Below are 20834 nucleotides of genomic sequence, written 5' to 3'. Positions count from 1 at the left end.
TTATTAATTGAATTACAAAATCTCTTGCTTATTTTAAAACTGCATTCCTTTTAACTACATGACTAAAAATTTATAAAAATGATGCAAAATCTGCTTTATTTTATTAATTCAACACGCTATGCCTGGTTTAATGTAAAATTTAATACCAGTAGTATCTGGTTAAGAAATAAATTTAAAAACTGATTGATTACTGCATATAAATTAATATAGCCTTTCAATATAGTTTTTCCAAACTGTTTGAACTTGGCAAAGTACAAGTTTTATTTGCTCACTTGCTTTACTGTGAGTGGTTGGTTCTTACACCCCCTTAGCATAAAACTGAAATGTAAAAAAATTTAAACAAAATCTTTATATAGCAAGTCTTCTGAGTTAACCCTTTTTAGACTCTGACAGATGGCCGTCCCATCAACACTTCACTAGAGATTGATTTCACAGGACGGGCAATGCATATATGCATTTTAAGCTGGAACTTTTTTTGAAAACCACAATTGGCACCCTATGTCCATTACTTTTGAATTGAACACAGTTTTAGGTTCCTGACCTTCAATTTGTATATATTCTGCCTGACTTCAGTATTTTACTCATCAGCTGTTGTGAGGGTGGGGGGAGTGTAATGTAAACAGAGCTGGACTCTCTAAATCGCCACGTGCTAATAATATAAACATTTGCATGTCTAATTCACATTCGATTCCTTTATTTTATTTTTTTTTTTCCTCTAGTATGTGGAGCTCTGTTACATTTTGCTTTGCCTTCGGATATATTTCGGGTCATTTCCTTTTTACATCAGAAAGCCTCAACTTCAGTCTATTATGGACCGAAGACATTATTTATCAGAGGAAGAATACACTCATATGGTAAATGAACCATTTACTGACACAGATGAATGAGAGTGATGATTCATTTTCTAAAGAGTTAGAAAGTGTTACTTATAGTGATTCTGATACGGACATTTTGTCACAGACAGAGCTTAGTGAGTTTTTGCCTTCAACTTCCCATGAAAGTGTGACTCAAGATACTTCATCTTGGACTCTCGTGCTAGAGGAATTGCATCCCCATACATTTACTGGAACACCCAGAATAAAATGGTAAATGCTGAAAACAAAACTGATTTTTTTAATATTTTTTTTTTTTATTTTATTTATGATGATCTACTAAATTTGATTGAAGAAACAAACAGTTTTGCTCAAAATGCTCAAAAAAGTGCTCTGTCAACTTCTAAGTCAGCCAGATCTTCAGATGTAAATACTGAGAAGGTAAAAGTATTTTTTGCAATAACAATACTAATAGGCATTATCAAGAAGCCTAATTTGAATATGTATTTCACTACAAATGAAGTATTCACTACTCCGTTTTTCAACAGAGTTATGCCTAGAGATACGTGCAATGTAGGACTTTGCATTTCTCCATGTTTCGAGATTTATCACACTCACTCTTCATTTTAAATTTTGTTACTTCTTACTGTAAATAGTCTTTATTGTATTGTTTGATTAATTTTAAACTTTATTAAGGATTCTTGTCAATTAAAACTTTGGAATAAATTAAACAGAGCTTCCGAAAATTATTTTATAAGATAAGCAATTTTTTTAAATATACTTATTTTATAAAAATGTAAAATAAAGAAAAAAAAGGTTATTAAATGCTAATTTTAACATATATAAGAGCTCAAGTAATAATCTAAAATGGTATCAAAAATTACGATGCTAGAAGGGAAGCTTTTTTAATATTTTTTCTACAATTAGGCTTAGCAATTCAACCCCCCTCCCCCCGTCCTGTGAGATGACTGCCTTTGATTCCCTTCCGTCCTGCACGAGCATCTTAACAAAGAAAAAGCTGTTGCGAAAGGATTAATAAGCAATGCTTTCCATAAACACTTTTCTAACCTGAATTTTTCGTAAGTCGAAATAGTAAATTTCTGAAGTCCCGTTTGGTAAGAAACAGCAATATACTAAGACATTATTTTAAAAACAAAACATCATACAATAATACTTTCTCAGATGCAAACCATAAAAATATGAATACATGTAAAAGTGTATAAAAACCAAACAAAATAAAATTTTTCAAATAAAAAAAAATCTGAAGGGATTTCAGATTTTAAATTACGTCCAAAGGGGCTTTTTTTAACATTTTGTGTGTTACATTTATTTATTAAATATCAGGTTCTTTGCACTGAAACCATAAAATTCAGTTCAATAGCAATGTCGTAAAATAATTTTGAAATGAGCCTACCTTTAGAATTTCCGATACACAGTTTTACCAAAGTCCCCCTTCCCCCCGTAGAGTGTTGCCATGGCTCGCTTTTAAATCATCGAGTTTGTTACTAAAAAATTCAAGCTTTACAAAATATGAAATCAATAAAACAAATTCCAAATTTCATATTTGTCTTCCACATGCCCATATTCGTAGAAAGATTACATCATTCAAAATTCGGTGGCTCTATGTACCATTGTTTTATCACAATGCGAGAAATATAAATCTATTGATGCAGATTTTTCATTATTTAATTTCTTCAAATATAATGCAGTTCTTAACATTTGGTGGCAACAGTTTGAAAAGTGAAACAGACATTTATAATGATTCAACGCAAAATCGCAAAACGAAAACAATAGTCCTTCAGAAACAAAGACCCTTTGGACTAAAAAGAATGTCTTGTGAATTTTGTTTTGTAATCGGAGAGCTAGCACTAAGGTGGATGATTATAAAGACTGATCGAAATGGCTTAGGAACCTGAGTGCCTGAACTTGAAGCCCCACTCCAAATCAAACCAAATTAAAAATTTTAAGGTTTTGTATCAAATAACTTAAGGGGTATATGAGGTATATGGAAAGGAAAAGAAAAAAGAAAAAAAGACTAGCAGCCATGTATGTAAATTTATGTAAACAGAAAGCTATCTACCTGGTGACTAAACAATAATAATGTAGGTACAAATCAAATAGTGGCAAAAATGTATAATACACAGATAATTTAGAAAAGTACATAATAATAATCTGATATAAAACATATTTACAAATTTCATGCAATTATCTGGGCATTTATTTAAGATGGTCATTGGCCTTTTGATATTATTTGAATTATTAAAACCATAATTACAGAAATTCGTTTCAGAATTGTTGATTCACTCCTGGCTTTTATTAAAACATTTAGCTAGACGATAATATGTCCTTAGCTGGACAATATTTAGTTCTTCGTGTATCTTGTTGTTATAAATTACTGTAATTTGCCTCAATACACTATTCTGGAAAGTCTCCAATCATTTCTGTAGGTTTTGCAAGAATAAGCCCAGACTGGATAGGTGTAACACAGCATGGGATGCAGAATGGATTTATAAATAAGTAATTCATTACCAATAGATAAAATGCTATTTTAAGAAATTAGGGAATAGAGTCTAGCTTGATATGCTCAAAACATCTGGACAAGAGATGTAATATGTGGGGTCCATGATTGGGAATTTGGGAGAATCCCCCCCCCCATGATAAGAAACTCATTTAACCGAAGGGAGAGTAGGTCGACAAAATTAAGATCCTTATTAATTTTCTTTTTTGTGTGTGAATAAGTTTTTTTCACGTTGATTAGGATTTTCCAGTTCTTCAGCCATGAGTTAGGTGTCTGTATGCGATTTTGCAAATATTAACGACTGGACTAAAGAATGCATTTTGAGCAAGGATCACTACATCATCAACGAATATTGCAAACACGGTGTTGGATGTATGTGGAATGTCATTCACATAAATATTAAACAAGGTGGGCCTAATTACCCTTGTGACACCACTAAAATAGCATGGTCGATGGAATATGTACCTAAGATGTAGGGCTTAATCATGTTTCTAATGGGATCTCGAAAGTCCAGTTCGTGTATTTTGTAAATGAGTGCATAGAGGCAGAGACTGTAAAGAGAAATGCTGTTTCCTGGCAGCTTTTACCTTCTTGATGTTGAAAGCTGAGAATAGTCAGAATTGTCATCTTGCTGATACTATGACTGACATTTCAAAAATATATTATAAAGTTAGACCTGCTTTTGTTGCATAAACTAGTATCAAACTCCTAACAGACATAGAGAATTATTGCTACATCTGGACAGAACTACGAAGTCCTAAGAAGGTTTGTAAATAAACCTTTTATTAAATCAGATTTGGAATGTAAATGCACAACTCATGCTTACAATTCAGCCAATCATATGTGGCGTAAGCTAGTAATCAAAAATTACAAAATTCCATTTAACGCAAAGTTGGCTCATTAATCTAAAAAGCCTAAGGATTTAAATATCAGCATTATAATGCAAAGCTGAAGAATTAAATCTAATCTGAGCTAGCACAAACCTAGTAAAGTGCCCTCAAGAAGCAGAGCATGCTCTGAATTAAATTACCGAAACCTTTCTTTAAGTACTATCTCTTTCTACCTCATTTACATTCTGATAGAGAAACCGAAATGAAAAGTGACAGTAAAGATCCAAAACATAAAATAACTGGTTAGTGAATAATAACAGTAATAACTCTGCAATATCTGGAGCAGATTTTGTAGTTATTTTACTTTATACAGTATCTGCACTTGCTCCCACCCCTGTGACTTTGTAGATAGAGAAATAAACAATGAAACTAGCCATGATATACAAGTAACGAAACTAGCCATGATATACAAGTAACGAAACTAACCACATATTATCTGAATTCAAGAAATATAGGTCATTGAAAGAAGTTAGTTATTTACAGAGTATGTGTTTCTAATTGGTCACAGCTTTTATGCCCTTACAAAATTTGCACATACCTTATTAATTGGGGGTTTACTATACTCGTTTCCACACCACAGCAAGGTCTTATTGCCTAACAATGAAGGTCAGCTTATAAAAGCCATAACATAAATGCTCCCTAAAGAAAAGGATGACTTTATAGAGAATATTCTACTGTCTAGAATTTAAGTTACACACTGGAAAAACCATGAAAACACCCATGGAACCAGCCTGTCAAATAGAATTTAAGCCCAGACTGAATTACCAGCAATTAGTGGAGATACCACTCATCTACAGATAAGACTCTTTCTAAATTAGCAGAAGATAATATCCACATTTTAAACCCTACAAAACATGTAACAGTAAAACTTAAATTTCTACCTCAAACCTACAAATAACTACTTTAATTATAATACAACCAACATATTTTTTTGCTTTATTTCTTTATATTTAATGGAGTCAGAATGATCCATTCAATTAGACTAAAAATATTTTTTAAATTAATACATTATTTTAGAATAGGCAAACTTACTTTTCTGCCCTCGTCCTCCTGTGGTCTTTGAACCTGGGCAGAAATCGGATTGCTGAAGAATATATTCATTCATCACACGTCGTCCAAGGCTTGCAGTAGCTGGCTTTGGTAATGTTCCTGCTCCTTGCCACCGGGAAGAAGCAAAATATAAAGGCGGGGTACCAGGACTCAATATATGAGATGCTTTTGCTTCTAATGTTGCACTGTGATCTGGCAGTTTGCTTCCTTCTGAACACAAATCTTCTGAACATGCAGCATCTTCAGGCATTAACATTGCTTCTACATCTAAATTAAGATTTTCTAAAATTTGAGCATGTCTCTGCTGAACTTTTTCCACTTCATCTAAAACTACTTTTGAAGAATAAGTGGAAGATCTGTCAGAATCTCGAGATCTAGTGGTACCTGGAGGCCATCTAGGTACACCTGTAAAACCTTTTACACTTCCAGAGTAACAAGAGGAGTCTTCATGAGACTGCTCTGGTATCTCTTCATATATATTTGGTTCAGAGCTACGTCTTTTATGACACTGTTCACTGCTTTTTTGAGGAACACCAGCTGTTCCCTCTCCAGCAGAGACAACTTCCTTACGAGCATAATTAGTGCGTGGAGACATGAGACCATTTGTAATCAAAGAATTAGATCGACGATACACTGGCGTTGCAAAGGCTTTCTTCTTCTTCTTTTTTTTTTGGAAAGTAGCAACTTTTTCTGGTATATCACATGTACTTATATCAGGTTCAATGGCCAACAAAGGGTTATCAAACCCATGTCCTTTTTCATATGGATTTTCTACCTTATTTAAGTTATTCTTCTCTGCCTCAACAGCAGCACACTTTTTCAATTCACTATAGTAATATGGAACCTTACAGGCCATTTCAGAATTACCATCATGAAACATGCCAGATTCTCATACATTTAACTCAGCATATCTGTAAATAGTGTACATACATAATACATATAAATTTATAAAACAAAAATCCAGAATCTTCACATAAGTAATGCTGTTTTCTTATTCTCAGCAAACCTTAGTACCTGAAAAGAGAGTAAACAAATAAGTCAAGCAGTTTGTCAGAATCAAATATAATCAACATAAGACTGTAAAATAAAATTTATTAAATAAACTCAGATTATTGTTTATTTTTATATGACACAATAAAAAAACCTGAAATGAAAGTAACAGTTCACACCTTTAATGAGCAACTACATTAACATTTAGAAAAAATGCACAAACAAACTTTCATAGAACTTCCAGATACTCAACGCAAGCTTCTTTTGTCACGTAACAAACATCAGTTGCAGTTCAGTTATACTTGTGTTCAAAATTTAAAGAATTTACATAGTTTGTTAATTTTCTTAAAAACTGATCTACTGAAAGTACAATTATGCTTCCAAAGAAAAAATGCAAATCTTTAGTATTAAATACATGCGTAAAGGCAGACTGTATCGAGATGGACTGTTAAAAGCAAAAAAATCATTTCCTATGCTTCATTCATTCCTTTACCAACTTTCCTGGCAGCATATAGTCATATTCAAACACAGGCAGGTGAACTAAGTATTCACCAATGTTTGGATGAGGTACAGAATCTTTGAGAGATAATAATAAGTAAGTACAAGTAATATTATTATATGATATATAGTAATATTATTATATTGAATGATGTAAATTTGAGACTTCAAGGAAAAAATCAACTTATTAATAATATGTTCCAAACAATAACAGCGTTTGAAAGAAAGTTAAAATTTTGGCACAATCAAATAAAAGTAAAAGATTTAACACATTTCAGTACTTCGGCTGCATATAAACCTGCGAGTTACACAAAATATGTAAAATATGCTGCATCAATTTTTGATTTAATTCAAGAGTTTAAAAGAATGTTTCGAGATTTTCAAAAAAAATGAAGAGTATTTCAGCATATTTTCTACCCCATTTTCTATGGAAACAAGTAAATTACCTTCAAATCTTTAAATTGAACTGCAAATTGACATTCAACTGAAAGAAAAATTTGAAAATTTTTTTTACTAGAGTTTTATAAAGATTACCTATGTCACAATAAATATCTTAATTTTCACAATCATGCTTTATTAACCACTTGCGCTAAAAAGACGTGCCACGCACATCAAGATGCTTTTGTCTCAAATCGCGAGCGACGGGAACACCACGTCAATAGGCATTTATCGCAAAAATTAAAATAGCGTGGTGCACACGTCACCTAACAACGAGATTGTTTATTTCTCGAGTTACAGCTCTGGATTGCACTCGCAGACGTGGAGTGGTGTAAATGAGGCACTTTACCGCTTGTTATATTGAAGCGCACGGCACTGCAACCGTCACTAACCAACATCTTGAAAATGCATTAAGAATTGCAACCTCGTCTATTGAGCCAATACTGATTTGCTTGTTCCTATACAATTCCTATTCCATCTTTATAAAATCCAAACTAAATGAAGCGAAACTTTTATAAATTAATAATAAATATGTACATATACATATCTAATACAACTAAAAAAATTAATAATAAAAAGAAATTTATTTTAATAAAACAACGTAGAGCTAATTTTTATTTCAATTTGTTATGTGTGGCCCCGCAAAATTTTTCTCTTTGCAATGCGGCCCCGCAAATTTCTTTCTTTGCAATGCGGTCTTCAAACCGTCATAGTTTAGACACCCATGGTTTAGAGCATGCCGATTATGTTTGAAAAAAATACATAAATTATATTTAGTAGGTTGCTATATTTCCACATTAATATTTAACTGTTTTAGTTAAATATGTTGGTTATTTTCCCCTTTGTTATTATTTCTCTTTGATGTAACAATTCTAGGTTAAATTCTGGTTGATATGTATTATGAACTGCATTTTATTTTGTATTTTTTAATATGACTAAATCTGTATCTGAACCTTGAGTTTCTAGTGATTTATTAACAGAAAACTTAATAAAACATACTCAAACCTCTCAGATGCCATGTGGATAACTATGTTCTAAAATTTGGTGCAGATAGCGGAAGGCTAAAAGAATGTTTAAAATGTAAGCTTGTCATAAGGATAAAAATTTTTTCAATCACAGTCAGTTTGCATAAGCTAACATAAATTCTTGATACAGCCTTAAAATCAGATATGTTCTTTTTTTTTTTTTTTTTTTTTTTTTTTTTTTTTTTTTTTCCAAAAATTATACTCTTATTCATTTACTAGTCAATGATGGAAGCAATTATAAAAACTGTTCAAAATATGAAATACAAAGCTTAATGATTTAACCTAATTTCCAATTTTAAAATAAAAGTCGCAATCTCTTTTCAGAGTTTTTTCACCCCATTTTCCACAAATTAAGAAAAATAATTAAAGGAATATTGTTATATACACAATTCAAATAAAAACTATGAATCTTATATCTAAATTTTTAAATTTTGCAGAATTAATGTCATAAAAAAAGTTTCCCATAGTGCTCCAGAAGCCTTCTTAAAAAGATAATTTTATTCAATATGCTACATTTATTCTAAGGTCAGAAATAGCAAAATTCAATATAGAATCAAATTTACAATTGAATTAGAAACCAGCTAAATGTTTACATTACTTATAAAAAGCACATTTGATATAGTCTACAACTGGAAATTACTACTTTTACAAAATAACCGTTCTCAAAGTTTTGTACATATAACTAAACTTTTATGCTCTGAAACTAAAATCAGCTACAGTTAGCCTTTTTGCTACATACTAATAGCTAAGGCATGACAAATTTTTTAAAAAAATTTGACTGGAAGCTATCTGTTCCAAATGGCCACTGGGATTTAAGGAGTATCACAACCCCTATACAGACAATGTTAAATTGGTTGTTTTCGATGTACCTTTTCTCAAAATCTGCTGTAGATACACGCTTGAAATATTTTGTGTAATTAAAGCATACCTATCTGATTATACTGAAATGAGATTTTGAAACATTTTGAATTTTAGAGTAATTTACAGAATGTTTTGTTAGGCATAGTAAAATTTAGCACTTTTTTCACACAAAATTATTTTTAAAATTTTTGTTTCTTAGTTTATCACAAAAAGCTCATTTCATTAAATATTCAGAAACCCAATAAATAAGCCATAAAAATTTTAGATACTTGTGAGCAGTAGTTCTTGAGAAAAGGTACACCGAGTATAAAAAAATACTGTTTGGAGAAAAACGCGTTTTTATGTAAAAATCCTCGTTGATCAAAGTATTTGATGACAAATTAAAACTAGATTTTTTTACAGTTCTAATTTTCATAGAGATTAAAGAATGGTATTTTATAAAAGATAAAAGTGTAGAGAATTTGAAAATGCAAAAATCCGAAATCACCATTTTTTGAAGATTTTGGGGTTCCAACACCCCTTTAGAAGCCTAGACTTACTGTTGCTTTCTTGACTCGAGACTTTTTTTTTCAAAACAAAAAATTCTTTTGCAAAATGTAAATTATGTTCATTCATGACTGTATACAATTCCTATTCTTAACTATTTTATGCAGTATCAGAAGATGATAGGAGAAATGACAAATTTCATGCAAATATAAAAGCTATGAACAAGTTGCCAAGTGTACCTGATACGAAGGTTGCATGTTCAGATTAAAGTGTTGTTTTAGGAAATCTAATGGCTTTTCATTTCTTTTTGCATTTACACAAGATCTTCCCATCATAATAATTGGTACATCTGTATCTATATTGAACTCTTCATCAGAAACTTGATTCTGAGTATCTCATAAGTGCAATAAAGAGAAACAATTTTAAATCGGTTGAATCAACTGACGGTTGAAATGCTCTTTCATTTATTTAAATATAATCTGTGATGTTGAAAATCCTTTTGCTTTTCATAACAGCATTTCATTCATTCCTTAATACAACTTATTTGCTCGCTCTTTCTTTTCTTCTTCACTTACCTCAACAGTTACTCACTCTTTTCTCTGTTTCAGCAAATTTTTTTGTCGACTCATTTTATTAACTTCAGTGAAACAAAATTAAAAAACTGCATAACATTCATAATTGCACCCAAAAAGCAGCTGAGCAGGAGCAGCCCCCCCCCTCTCCAGATGAGACTGCGTGGAAGTGGAGATGCACTGTGGATACGCACAGATCATGATGTCATTAAAATTCCTGTGATTTTTGCTAATTTTGTCACTCAGCTGTGGCTGAACTGTAATTCCAAATTTCAAAATTCCCTTTGTATTTTGTAGTGTACACCTTCGTCTATCAAATGAAACATAAACAAACACTCTATGCGGAGATCTATGCATTTCTGTAACCCACAAAAGCATCACAATTTTTCCATTTCATAAACCACCATGCAGGAATGTAAGGTCTATGTTAAAAACTCTTTTTTTGTGAACTGGATTGCCATGCAGCAAATTTTTGTAGCCTATCACATCTTAAACAGCTGTTCAATGCCAAGGCTATGCATGACGCTGAATTTGTTCACTTCTCCAATGTTTTTGCTTAAAAAAACATCAGAAACTTACAAAAATTTGACATTGTGCACATTGAACATTATATACAAGTATATTATATGATACATTACTAATTATATCATTAAGATTGCCATCATGTAGTTAGATTTCATTGCTAATGCTTATGTTTGCCACTATATGACACTCCATTAACTGAAAAGTATCAAATAATTTTCATTTCATTACAAGTTTCACCTACTGGGATGTCACTGTTTACCAATTGGGAGTCTTACTCGAAATCTAAGAATGAGAATTACTGTATTTGACGGCATATAAGACTCACTTTTTTCCTAAATTTGGTCTAAAAAAAAGTTACCTGTGTCTTATACGTGAAGGACACAGGTTAACTTTCAATACTGAATGCTATTTTTAGCCTGGATAAAGGTCTAGACACACATAACGTTTTCTACATCTGCCATAATTATTTTGCGCATGCGTGAAATATCTGTCACCAAAAAGCGGCAAAGCTCGAAGCTGACGTCGAAGTTCGAATAGGTTCGATGGTCACATTACGTCTATGGAGCCTTTCCTTCTTTACATAGACTTTCTTTGACTCAGCCGACACACGTGTTGGTATCGGTGCTACTCTGTATAAACGTGTTGGTAATCGGTGCTACTCTGCATAAATGTGTCAGTATTGGTGCTTAAAACTATTTGTTTTTAAAAAATACCCTGAAAATATGACACCAGGAAACAAGAGATTAAGCTATACGATTCAGTATAAACTAAGAGTGTTAAATTACGCCAAAGTGCATGGAAACAGAGCAGCAGCAAGGAATTTCGGTCCACCACCTACCAAAAAAATTACATGTACTTGGCAACTGCAGGAAGATCAAATGAACACTGCTAAAAAACAAAAACATAACCTTCGATGCCCAGCTCCATCTTGGCCTGAACTTGAAAATGCCGTAAAAATGTGGGTGATAGATAAGAGGAAATCTGGGATAAGTGTTTCAACTAAAATGATAATCAATGAGGCCAAAGGATTTGCAAGAAAACATGGGAATAAGAACTTTCCAGGGTCTGAAGGCTGATGCTACAGGTTCATGAAAAGGCAAGGCTTATCAATGCGAACAAAAACAACTATTGTACAGAAAATGCCAGAAGATTATGAAGAAATAATACTATCATTTCATAGGTTTGTTATAAATGCACGCAAGAAAACTTCTTTTGAGCTCGGTCAAATAGGAAATATGGATGAAATTCCATTTACATTTGATGTACCATCCAACAAGACTGAGTATTAAAGGGTCTAAATCAATAACCATAAAAACGACAGGTCATGAAAAAAACCCGATATACGGTAGTTGTAACATGTGATGGCACAAAACTACCGCCGTTTTTCATATTAAAAAAAAAAAAAACTCATCCGAAAGAAAAACTTCCAAGTGTAATTGTTCATGTTCATCTGAAAGGCTGGATGGACGAAGTTGGAATAAAACTGTGGTTACATAATGTATGGGCGAGGCGACCTGGTGGACTCTTAAGAAAACCCTCTCTTTTGGTTTTGGATCAGTTTAGCACCCACAGAACTGAAACCATAAAGAATAAAGCGAGAGAATTAAAAACCCAGATAGCTGTTGTTCCTGGTGGACTGACTAGCCAATTGCAGCCTTTAGATGTATTGGTGAATAAGCCATTTAAGGAAAAAGTGCAAGAACGATGAAACAAGTGGATAGGAGAGCCACATCATGCCCTCACACCCTCAGGTAGAATGAAGAGGCCCTCTATTTCACAAGTGTGCGAGTGAGTAAAAAGATCTTGGGAGGACGTAAAGGCTGAGGTAATTGTTAAGTCCTTTAAGAAGTGCAGAATCAGTAATGCTCTTGACGAAACAGAAGACGACGCATTATTCGAAGAAGGTGATACTAGCGATGATGGAAACAGTAGTGATGACAATATTCTCGTTTTCGACGATGATGATAGTGAAAAGGATTTTTATGGTTTTGAAAGTGATTAAAGTCTAATTTCATGATAGGCAACATTTTCCTTGAATCAGTGTTTTTTGTTGTTTCTGCTTTATTTTGTATTATGTGTGATTGCTTGCCGTTCATTCATTTATTCATTATTTAAATTTACATATCATGTTCAAAATAGCTTGCCGTTTGTTAATTTTCCTTAATAAAAATATGTTTGGTAATTGCATTCAATGATTGTTTATTTGGCTTTTACGAAACATGAGAACTAAAAGAAACCACATTTTAAGTTATTGTGGTATTGCGCTACCGTGCGGACTATTGAAACTTTTTTCCTCGTGTGTGGCCTTCTAAATAAGGGTGCATCTTATATGCCAGTGCATCATATATGCCGTCAAATACAGTATTTACACAACAGTATCATTCCTCATTCAAATCAGATCTGTTTTCGATTTTTAAAACTTGATTTCAGACAGTTTACTTATTTTCTATAGTTCTATTGTAGAAGAGGTCTGCTAATGAATAAAACTGCATGTGCAGTTAGAAATTGTACTAATGACTGCATTTTCAAATGACTTCAGTTTTTTAACATTTGGTGGTTGCTTTAATTGTATGGCTTGCTGACATTATTTGGTCGCCAAGCCAAAAAATTGCCAATGGGGTGTTATACTCAAGCTGTTCCAAAATTAAAATCATGTGTTTAAAACTATTTTTAACATAGTTTAAAGGGTATTGTTTTACCTGCTTTATTCAATTTCATATTTATAGAATGTACAGAAATCAATATCATCAAGATAAAAAATATTAAACATGCATATAAAAAAAATTGACTAAACTAGAATTTAGAAAAATATTTTTAGAAGGTAAACTATTACTTAAAAATATTAACATTATATTTGACCATCACATTTAATTAAAACAGTATAATAAATATTAACAAACACTACAGTGATGAAATACAAACTAAATGCAACAGTTCTAAAAATTAATCTTGCTTAATCCATGATGAGACTTTTCTCAGATATCTCCTAATTTCTATGTATACGAAGTTGAAAACTTCACAAAAAAAAAAAAAAAAAAAAACATTTAAAATAAAAATAAAGGCTTCTAAATAAAAAAATGCAGTATTTCTCACCAAAGAAAATAGATACTCATTTGGAAGGAGTCGTAATTGCTCACTTTTTATGGCAGCCATTCAATATTTGAATAAATTCACATCTTTGTCTTGCATTTCCTAAATGCATATGCACATGCAAAGATATTAAAATGTATTTCGCAGCCCAAGTCACAGTTTAGGATAAGCAAAACTGCATGCACACAAACTTCAAATACTCAACAGACCATATATTTGCTTTCATTACCCAAATTTAACATGAGTAAAAGAAAGAACTTGAAACAGAAAAAAACATGGTAAAAGTTTACAATTGGGTACCTCTTGTTTTTTGGCGATTCTCTTTTGACGCTAAAATCGGCGCCAGAAAGGCACACTTTCAAGATGGCCACTACACAAAACCAAAATAAAGAGTCAAAGAATTGCACAAACTCTGTGTCCATGTACATATCGATCTGTTTTCACTTAAAAAAACATCCCAGAATTGCACAAAAAAATCAGAAAGCTAAAACAAAGTTAAAACTGTCATGGTAACCAGAAATGAGGTTTTGTCGCCAAAATTTTTTGGTTTAATCCTAATATCTGATGCACACGGGATTTGGCTGGGTTTAATCCTACTATCCGGTGCACATGGGATTTGGCTACTTTTGGCGACTTTATAATGAGCAGTAAAAATGGGACATATACGATGAGTAGTTAACGGGTCATTCAAAGAAAATATATAGTTAAACATAGTATATAGCATGGAGGTAGGAAAGGGAGGAGGGGCCATTCCGCGCTAGAAGTGAAGCACTGCTTTGAAGCTTGAGTCACCAGACGGGGTGTTCTTTGTTTACATTCAGAAGCTCGCTTGACAAGATTCTGATAGTATTTCGACATACGACAGTTCCATAGAAATCGAAAAAGGGACACTCTCGCATGAAAGAAACATTCATAGTGTGATGGATAATAGCAATTTGTATAGTTTACTGACATTTACGCAAAAATCACATCTTGGTTATTTTTCGATAACTAACAACAAGGATTTTGATTATGAATTTGTTTTATAAAATTCTAAGCTGTTGCACTACAAAAATATAGATTTTAAGAAAATCGCTAAAAGAGATCTGCCAAAATTTATTTTCTAGAAGATTTGAAAAGTTTGAAACTTGATGGCTAAATGTAAATATAAAATTATGTGTGTTAAAATATTTGTAATTAGGCACATAGGTCAGATTAAGTTTTTATTAAATAGAGTAACGCATGCAAGGGCTATCTGCCTAAAGAGAGAGATGCCATCGTGGAGGAATTTTGAAGAAAAACTGACCTTTGAGTGGGTATTAAAAATAATACTTATAATTTTCATTCAAATTATATTCATATATATTTTTTATGTAAAACTTTTGGGTGTATGCTAAATTAGTGTAAATTACTTTACACGAAAAATATAGTGAATGCACAAAAATTAAAGATTTGCACATGCCAGAAATGATAAATAGGAAATATGCATGGGTATTTATGCATGTGCTTGCAAAAAGCATGTATCTGCCTTTGACAAAATACTTAAATATTCATTAAATTATTTATAAATGTATTTGAAATGAAGAATTTATTCACTTATAAACAACTGTGAAAGTACTGTGAAGAAATCTAATTATTAAATGTATCTAATTTATAATGATTATAAATGTTATCTAAATATATAATAACCTTAATATTGAATTGTAAACATAAATTGAAATCCTGTTGACAAATACGTTATAAAACTATTTAAGCAAGAATTGTTCGTATTGGAAAGCAATCTGTTAAAAGGTATTGTAAAGCAAATGCTATGAGATGCACACTTAAGAACGTAATAAAGAGTTTTGGAATATGTATTGTTGAAATGAAGGGTAAAAAAAAAAAAAAAATCTGATAAGTATAATTAAAAGAATTATTCCCTTTACATTTTATAATAACTCAGTTACAAGTTTTAAATAATACTTAAAAAAAAAAAAAAACTTATTTTATTCCCTTTCAGAAATGTTCAGAGAAAGTCAAATACTATTTAATTCCTAATAATTCTCTAATTTAAAATGAACCGAATAGAGCATTAATTATAAATTGACTTACATTTTTCGATTTAAAAGAAGCCAAAAAATCATGTCATATTTAAGAAAGTATTTTAGGAAGAAGCTCTATAAATAGAAAAGAAATAATGCATAATTTTAATATTAATAATACAATAAACTTTGATCTTAATTTTTGTACCTTAACCGAATAAAATCGAATTACCTTATTTTTTTTTCCTAATGTTATTAACGAAAACTTGTGAAAATATTTCATTCATTAAACCATTCTGAGAAAACTGTCCTGTGAAAAGTATAGTATTTACTTCCGTTCAGAATGAAATGTTGTTTAAAAATATGTTGTTTTCACATACTTAGGACTCTGAAGTGTTGTAGAAAAAGAAAATATATACATTTATACGTATATTTACGACGTAATTACAAAATATTTACATCCGAACGTGTCAAATCCCATAGAACTCGATGGTAAATGACCCAATATTTTGGTCACCACGTAGGGATAGCCGGTGCTTCAGAGCAGGGTACGGAGAAACTTGTTTAGGGCGACTCCATCTTACTTCCTACCTCCATGGTATATAGTATATATACTATGTGTGTATAATACATATACTATGTGTGTATAATATATATATATGTTCTTTGGATCATTTTTGGTGTTGGCGATAATTTTCAAAGTCGCGCCAAGGCTGCACCGTATACTAGGATTTTACCAATTTTTTTTTAATTTATTGCTAATCGAAGGGGCACCCAATTCTACGCTAGAGCAAAAAAACATAAATCATGCCAAATGTTGTTAAGTTTCGCATATGTGCACAAGAATGTAACACATATAATGTCTTCAGTACTTAATTCAATAAGTATTTACATAAATTTAGTTGAAGAAAAAATTCATTTGATTCAGCTTTATTGTATATCCAGAGTCTGAATACAACAAAATTTGACACCGAATTCCTTTTATATTAATTTACATTAATATTCTTTTATCGCAATGTGAATTCGATATAAATGTAAACACTATACTGCATAAACCATACCACTCACCATGAATTTGTAATACTCAATATTCTTGTAAATAAAAATTTAAAAAATATATATATACTATGCATTGGATTTAACAAACAGCTTATAAAAATCCCAACTCAATAACAGCACATAATAATTTAGTTCAGTGATAAAATTTAAGGTTTCTAAACTAGCAGTAATTTTAACCATTCTCAACGAGTTTCAGTCCTACAGGCCAAAGTTATCAAACTGTTAGTAATCCACATCTGGAATTAAATTTTAATGGTAGATTAAACAGTGTGATTATAAGAAGCAGCCATGTCATACAGCCTGATAAAATGTCAGAAAGAAACACAAATAAAAAATATTTCACTTCAAAAATGATATGATGAAGGAAATCTTCAAACAGTGGATCTGATTTTCTTTATGATACAAAATTAGTAATCAAATGAATTGCCTTTAAAGCATGTGTATCATTTAAAAGTATTTAACAATTTGATACATACTTACAGAATACAGGAGGTAAATATTTTTGATTCTACAAAGTGTCATACAAACGCATGTCTAATAATCAGAACGGCAAAATTACACAAAGATTTCATTCCAAAAACCATCACTGATACGTTGGTGAAAGAGTAAAATATTTGTATAAAGTAAGCTTATCTCGGGTAATTATCCCCATCAGAAAAGTTCCACTGGTTTATTTCCCACAATAAAACGCACTATAAAACTTATTCGGAAATATTCAAACTTATTTCTGAAACTATGCAACTCAATACATATAACAGTCAGTTTTAGATATATATATATATTAATCAAATATCTTATACGAGCTACCTCAAATTAAGGCTACTCATGTTTACTCAAAAAGTATGCTATTGTATGCCATACTTCAGAAGTTTCCTAAAAAAACGATAGAGTACATACCTAACTATAACAGGGATGAAAGCACGATGACTTTGCGGCGTGTAAAGTTATTTAAAAGCTTTAGTGTGATGACAGCTAAACACGACAACACCCACGAGGGAGTTACAGGTTATAATAAGTAAAACTTCAGTTTGAAAACAATTTTAGGCACTAAAACACCAGCCATTGTACCAAGGCTTTTCTGGATGAGACTACAAAGAATTAATTCTACTTAATTGCACGTCTATAGTTAATCGTTAGATCATTAAAACGAAAGCACTGTCGAAAAATTGTACTTCATAGCCTTTGTTAAAATGAAAGCGTTATTTTTATTGGCCAATCTCGCATTACAAACCATAAAAGAAGGTTGTGACATCTGACATGGACTGCACGAAAATTGTTTTCTTCCGGTAGGGGCAGGTGTTGACAGTGAACTCCTCTTCTGCATGCAAGAAAGAAAAAAATAATTCAAAGAAATAAATTAAGAGGCAAAAATAAATTCAGTAAATAAATTCATTTAATTGTCTGATGTATGATATTCACATCACAATTTTTAAAGAGTTTAAAGCCGAAATTTAAAAGAACAGGACAGAGAAAATCTTCAAAGTAAATTTGGTTGGTTGGCATTTGTTTTTTTCTGCAACTGACTAAAATGCGACTTTAAATTTACTCATGTTTAAAAATGAGGATGGTAAGTTTTGCAGAATTGATCGATTGGCAACAACATCAAGAGCTCATCAACGAAAATTTCAAATTGCAAGACAGCTCCGACAGGAGTGTAACCCAAAATAATAAAAGAATAGATCAGATCAGTGCTAGGTGATTACATAGAGACCAAGAGTAACTCTTAAAGTCAAGATAGTGATGTGAAAGTAAGAATGACAGAAATGTGCCGTCATGTCGAGTTGCTCTACACCAGAGCTGTGTCCGCAAGATTTTAACATGTGAGAAAAATTTCGAAATTGTACTTTTATCCCTTTCTCATTGATATAATGTATGATTATTTTAATTTCGTTCTCCCTTTCAGTTTTTGGTTACTTGATCTTTACGACTGTATGCAACGCCTAAAATTTGTTCACTTACTTTACGGAGCATAAAATATTAGCTTCAGGGACTTTCTAGACGCTCATAAATTACACAAGAGAAACTTAGTCAGCTAAGAGCTTTAGCTTTATTATCAACTGCAAATAAATAATGTATAAATTGGTGTCCTTTCAAATTATTTTTTCTCACATTTAAAAACAAGAATAATTGAAGATTTCCAAAGTAAAAAAATATTATATGATAACTTTTGTCCTATTCCACCTATTTGGAAAAGTACTTTGATTAAGGGGATTTGCTTTAGTCATTTCTATAGTGAGATCGAATAGCTATCTTAAAAGCTTAAAATTCTAAAATTTCTTTCAAATAGAATTAACTTTTTTTTATTATTAAGATTAAAATTTATCGCTTCCTTTTCAAAGAAAGTGTTTAGAAAAGACATGTTATTCTATTGACACATTTCTATTTTAGGTTACAGAAACAAGAACTTTTTATATTTATTCTTTACTTAATTTTAGTTTGCGAGATTTGTAAAAAATAACTAGAATACCCTCCGCTTATTAAATACACTGGTTAATAAACTCAGCCGCCGCATTATGGACGCGATTTTATTATTCGGGTATGTACCACTACAATAAAATGCTTTTGATTGAAGTTCCGCCTATGCCACTGTACCTGTGTGAGATAACAATGGGACATCACCCTGGTGCTCGTATTATTATGCTGGTAATAACGGTGCAAATTCGAGTACTTGAACTCGAGATTCAACTCTCATCGACAGAGTCCATGTCAACAATAACTTCGCATTAACATATTAAAGATACAAAGATGTTTGAACTTCTAAATAAGCATAAGGCCACGCAGAATTTTTGAAAGGTCACCAGAAGGCGAAAACGTGAAGTTGTCGAGCTGGTTACTACAAAATATGAAGGTTAAAAGGCATAATAATATTCACAGCGCAATTACAAAAAATTCCAGAGTACATAACAAGTCATTTATGCCACAAACGAAAATTTTAAAACAGGCAATTAAAATTAAAATATCAAAACACACCAAAATTTATATAGAATAACTTGTCATCGAAAAGCTGAGAAAAAGGAGAACATTTATAAAACTGGTTTATGATTTCAAGTAAATGCTGATTGAAAATTTCTTCAAATATAAGAAATAGAACAAATAATTTGTCAACTGGGGAGGGGGTTTCAATAATTTCTGGCATTCTTCCATCTATATACTTAATAAATCAAATATGAAGTACTCCGAAAATATGTTATTTACCTCTTCTAAAATTTTTGAGAAATCAGTTAATGTACCAGAAATATTTTGTGAATTTAAATTCTGTTTTCTAGGTTTAGGAATGCTTTTTTCAGGAAGTTTTCTCCAGTCGGGAAGTTTTTAATGTTTTATCTTTAGCAGTGGTCTAGGCATTTCTTATTTCACCTAAAACAATCTGTTCTTCCAAACTGTTTATCTGCTTCTTCTTCAGGGTATTCAGAAATGCTCCGGTCCTCGTGCTTGGTTCTGCCACGTGGTTCTAATCTTGAGTGCTTTTCTTCATATTTAAGATACTTTTAGGGCATAAACTAAAATTTGTGGCATGTTGCAAATTACAGTTACAGGACTTTTAAGTTTTTTATTCGTTTATCTTTACATAGAGAGCATTCGTGATGGCTAGCATGTTTAGCGTATCTCTGCATGAGTTTAATCTCAGCTCCAAGGACTGAAAGAAATACTGGTCGCTGTGGCACTGAATCACGTACCCTTTAGCTTACACACATTGTAGAACATATGTTATAAAGTCAAATTTCAAGCGTACTTAATTATGAAAACATATTTATTGAATATTGAAAGAAGAGCAAAAGTAAAAAAAAGATCACCAAGACAACGGATGATCTTTTTCTACTCTGGTCATATAGTTCGAGTGGGCCTAAATATCCCGCCCACCATGGAAACACAGTTTCAATTAATTACAGTTTTATACACAAACATTTAAAAAAAAACAGAATACAAACTTTTTTTAAGCTGCTAATGAAAATCATACTCAAGAGTCTATATCAATTAATAGTTTCTTTCGGTTCAATAAAATACAAAGCTTAACGATAG

The 20834-nt window shown here is 31.7% G+C and overlaps 1 protein-coding gene across 2 annotated transcripts in view; it reads right to left on the bottom strand.

Moving 5' to 3' along the window:
• LOC118195868 (rho guanine nucleotide exchange factor 10-like protein) overlaps positions 1-18084 on the bottom strand; it is a 163668-nt gene extending 145584 nt beyond the window's left edge. For both annotated transcript variants that reach the window (XM_035367208.2, XM_085808331.1), the window contains exons 1-2: positions 17712-18084; positions 5253-6284 (exon numbers count right to left, since the gene is read on the bottom strand). In XM_035367208.2, coding sequence (XP_035223099.1) covers positions 5253-6150 — 898 coding nt within the window. In that variant the 5' untranslated portion in view covers positions 6151-6284; positions 17712-18084. The remainder of the gene's footprint in view (positions 1-5252; positions 6285-17711) is intronic.
• Between the last annotated feature and the right edge of the window lie 2750 nt (positions 18085-20834).

Source organism: Stegodyphus dumicola, chromosome X1 (genome assembly GCF_044657685.1).
Source record: "Stegodyphus dumicola isolate Sdum_Otavi_A_Nest chromosome X1, ASM4465768v1".
NCBI lineage: Eukaryota > Metazoa > Arthropoda > Arachnida > Araneae > Eresidae > Stegodyphus > Stegodyphus dumicola.
Note: the sequence above shows the minus strand (reverse complement) of the source record. Positions and strands in the feature narration are given on the sequence as shown.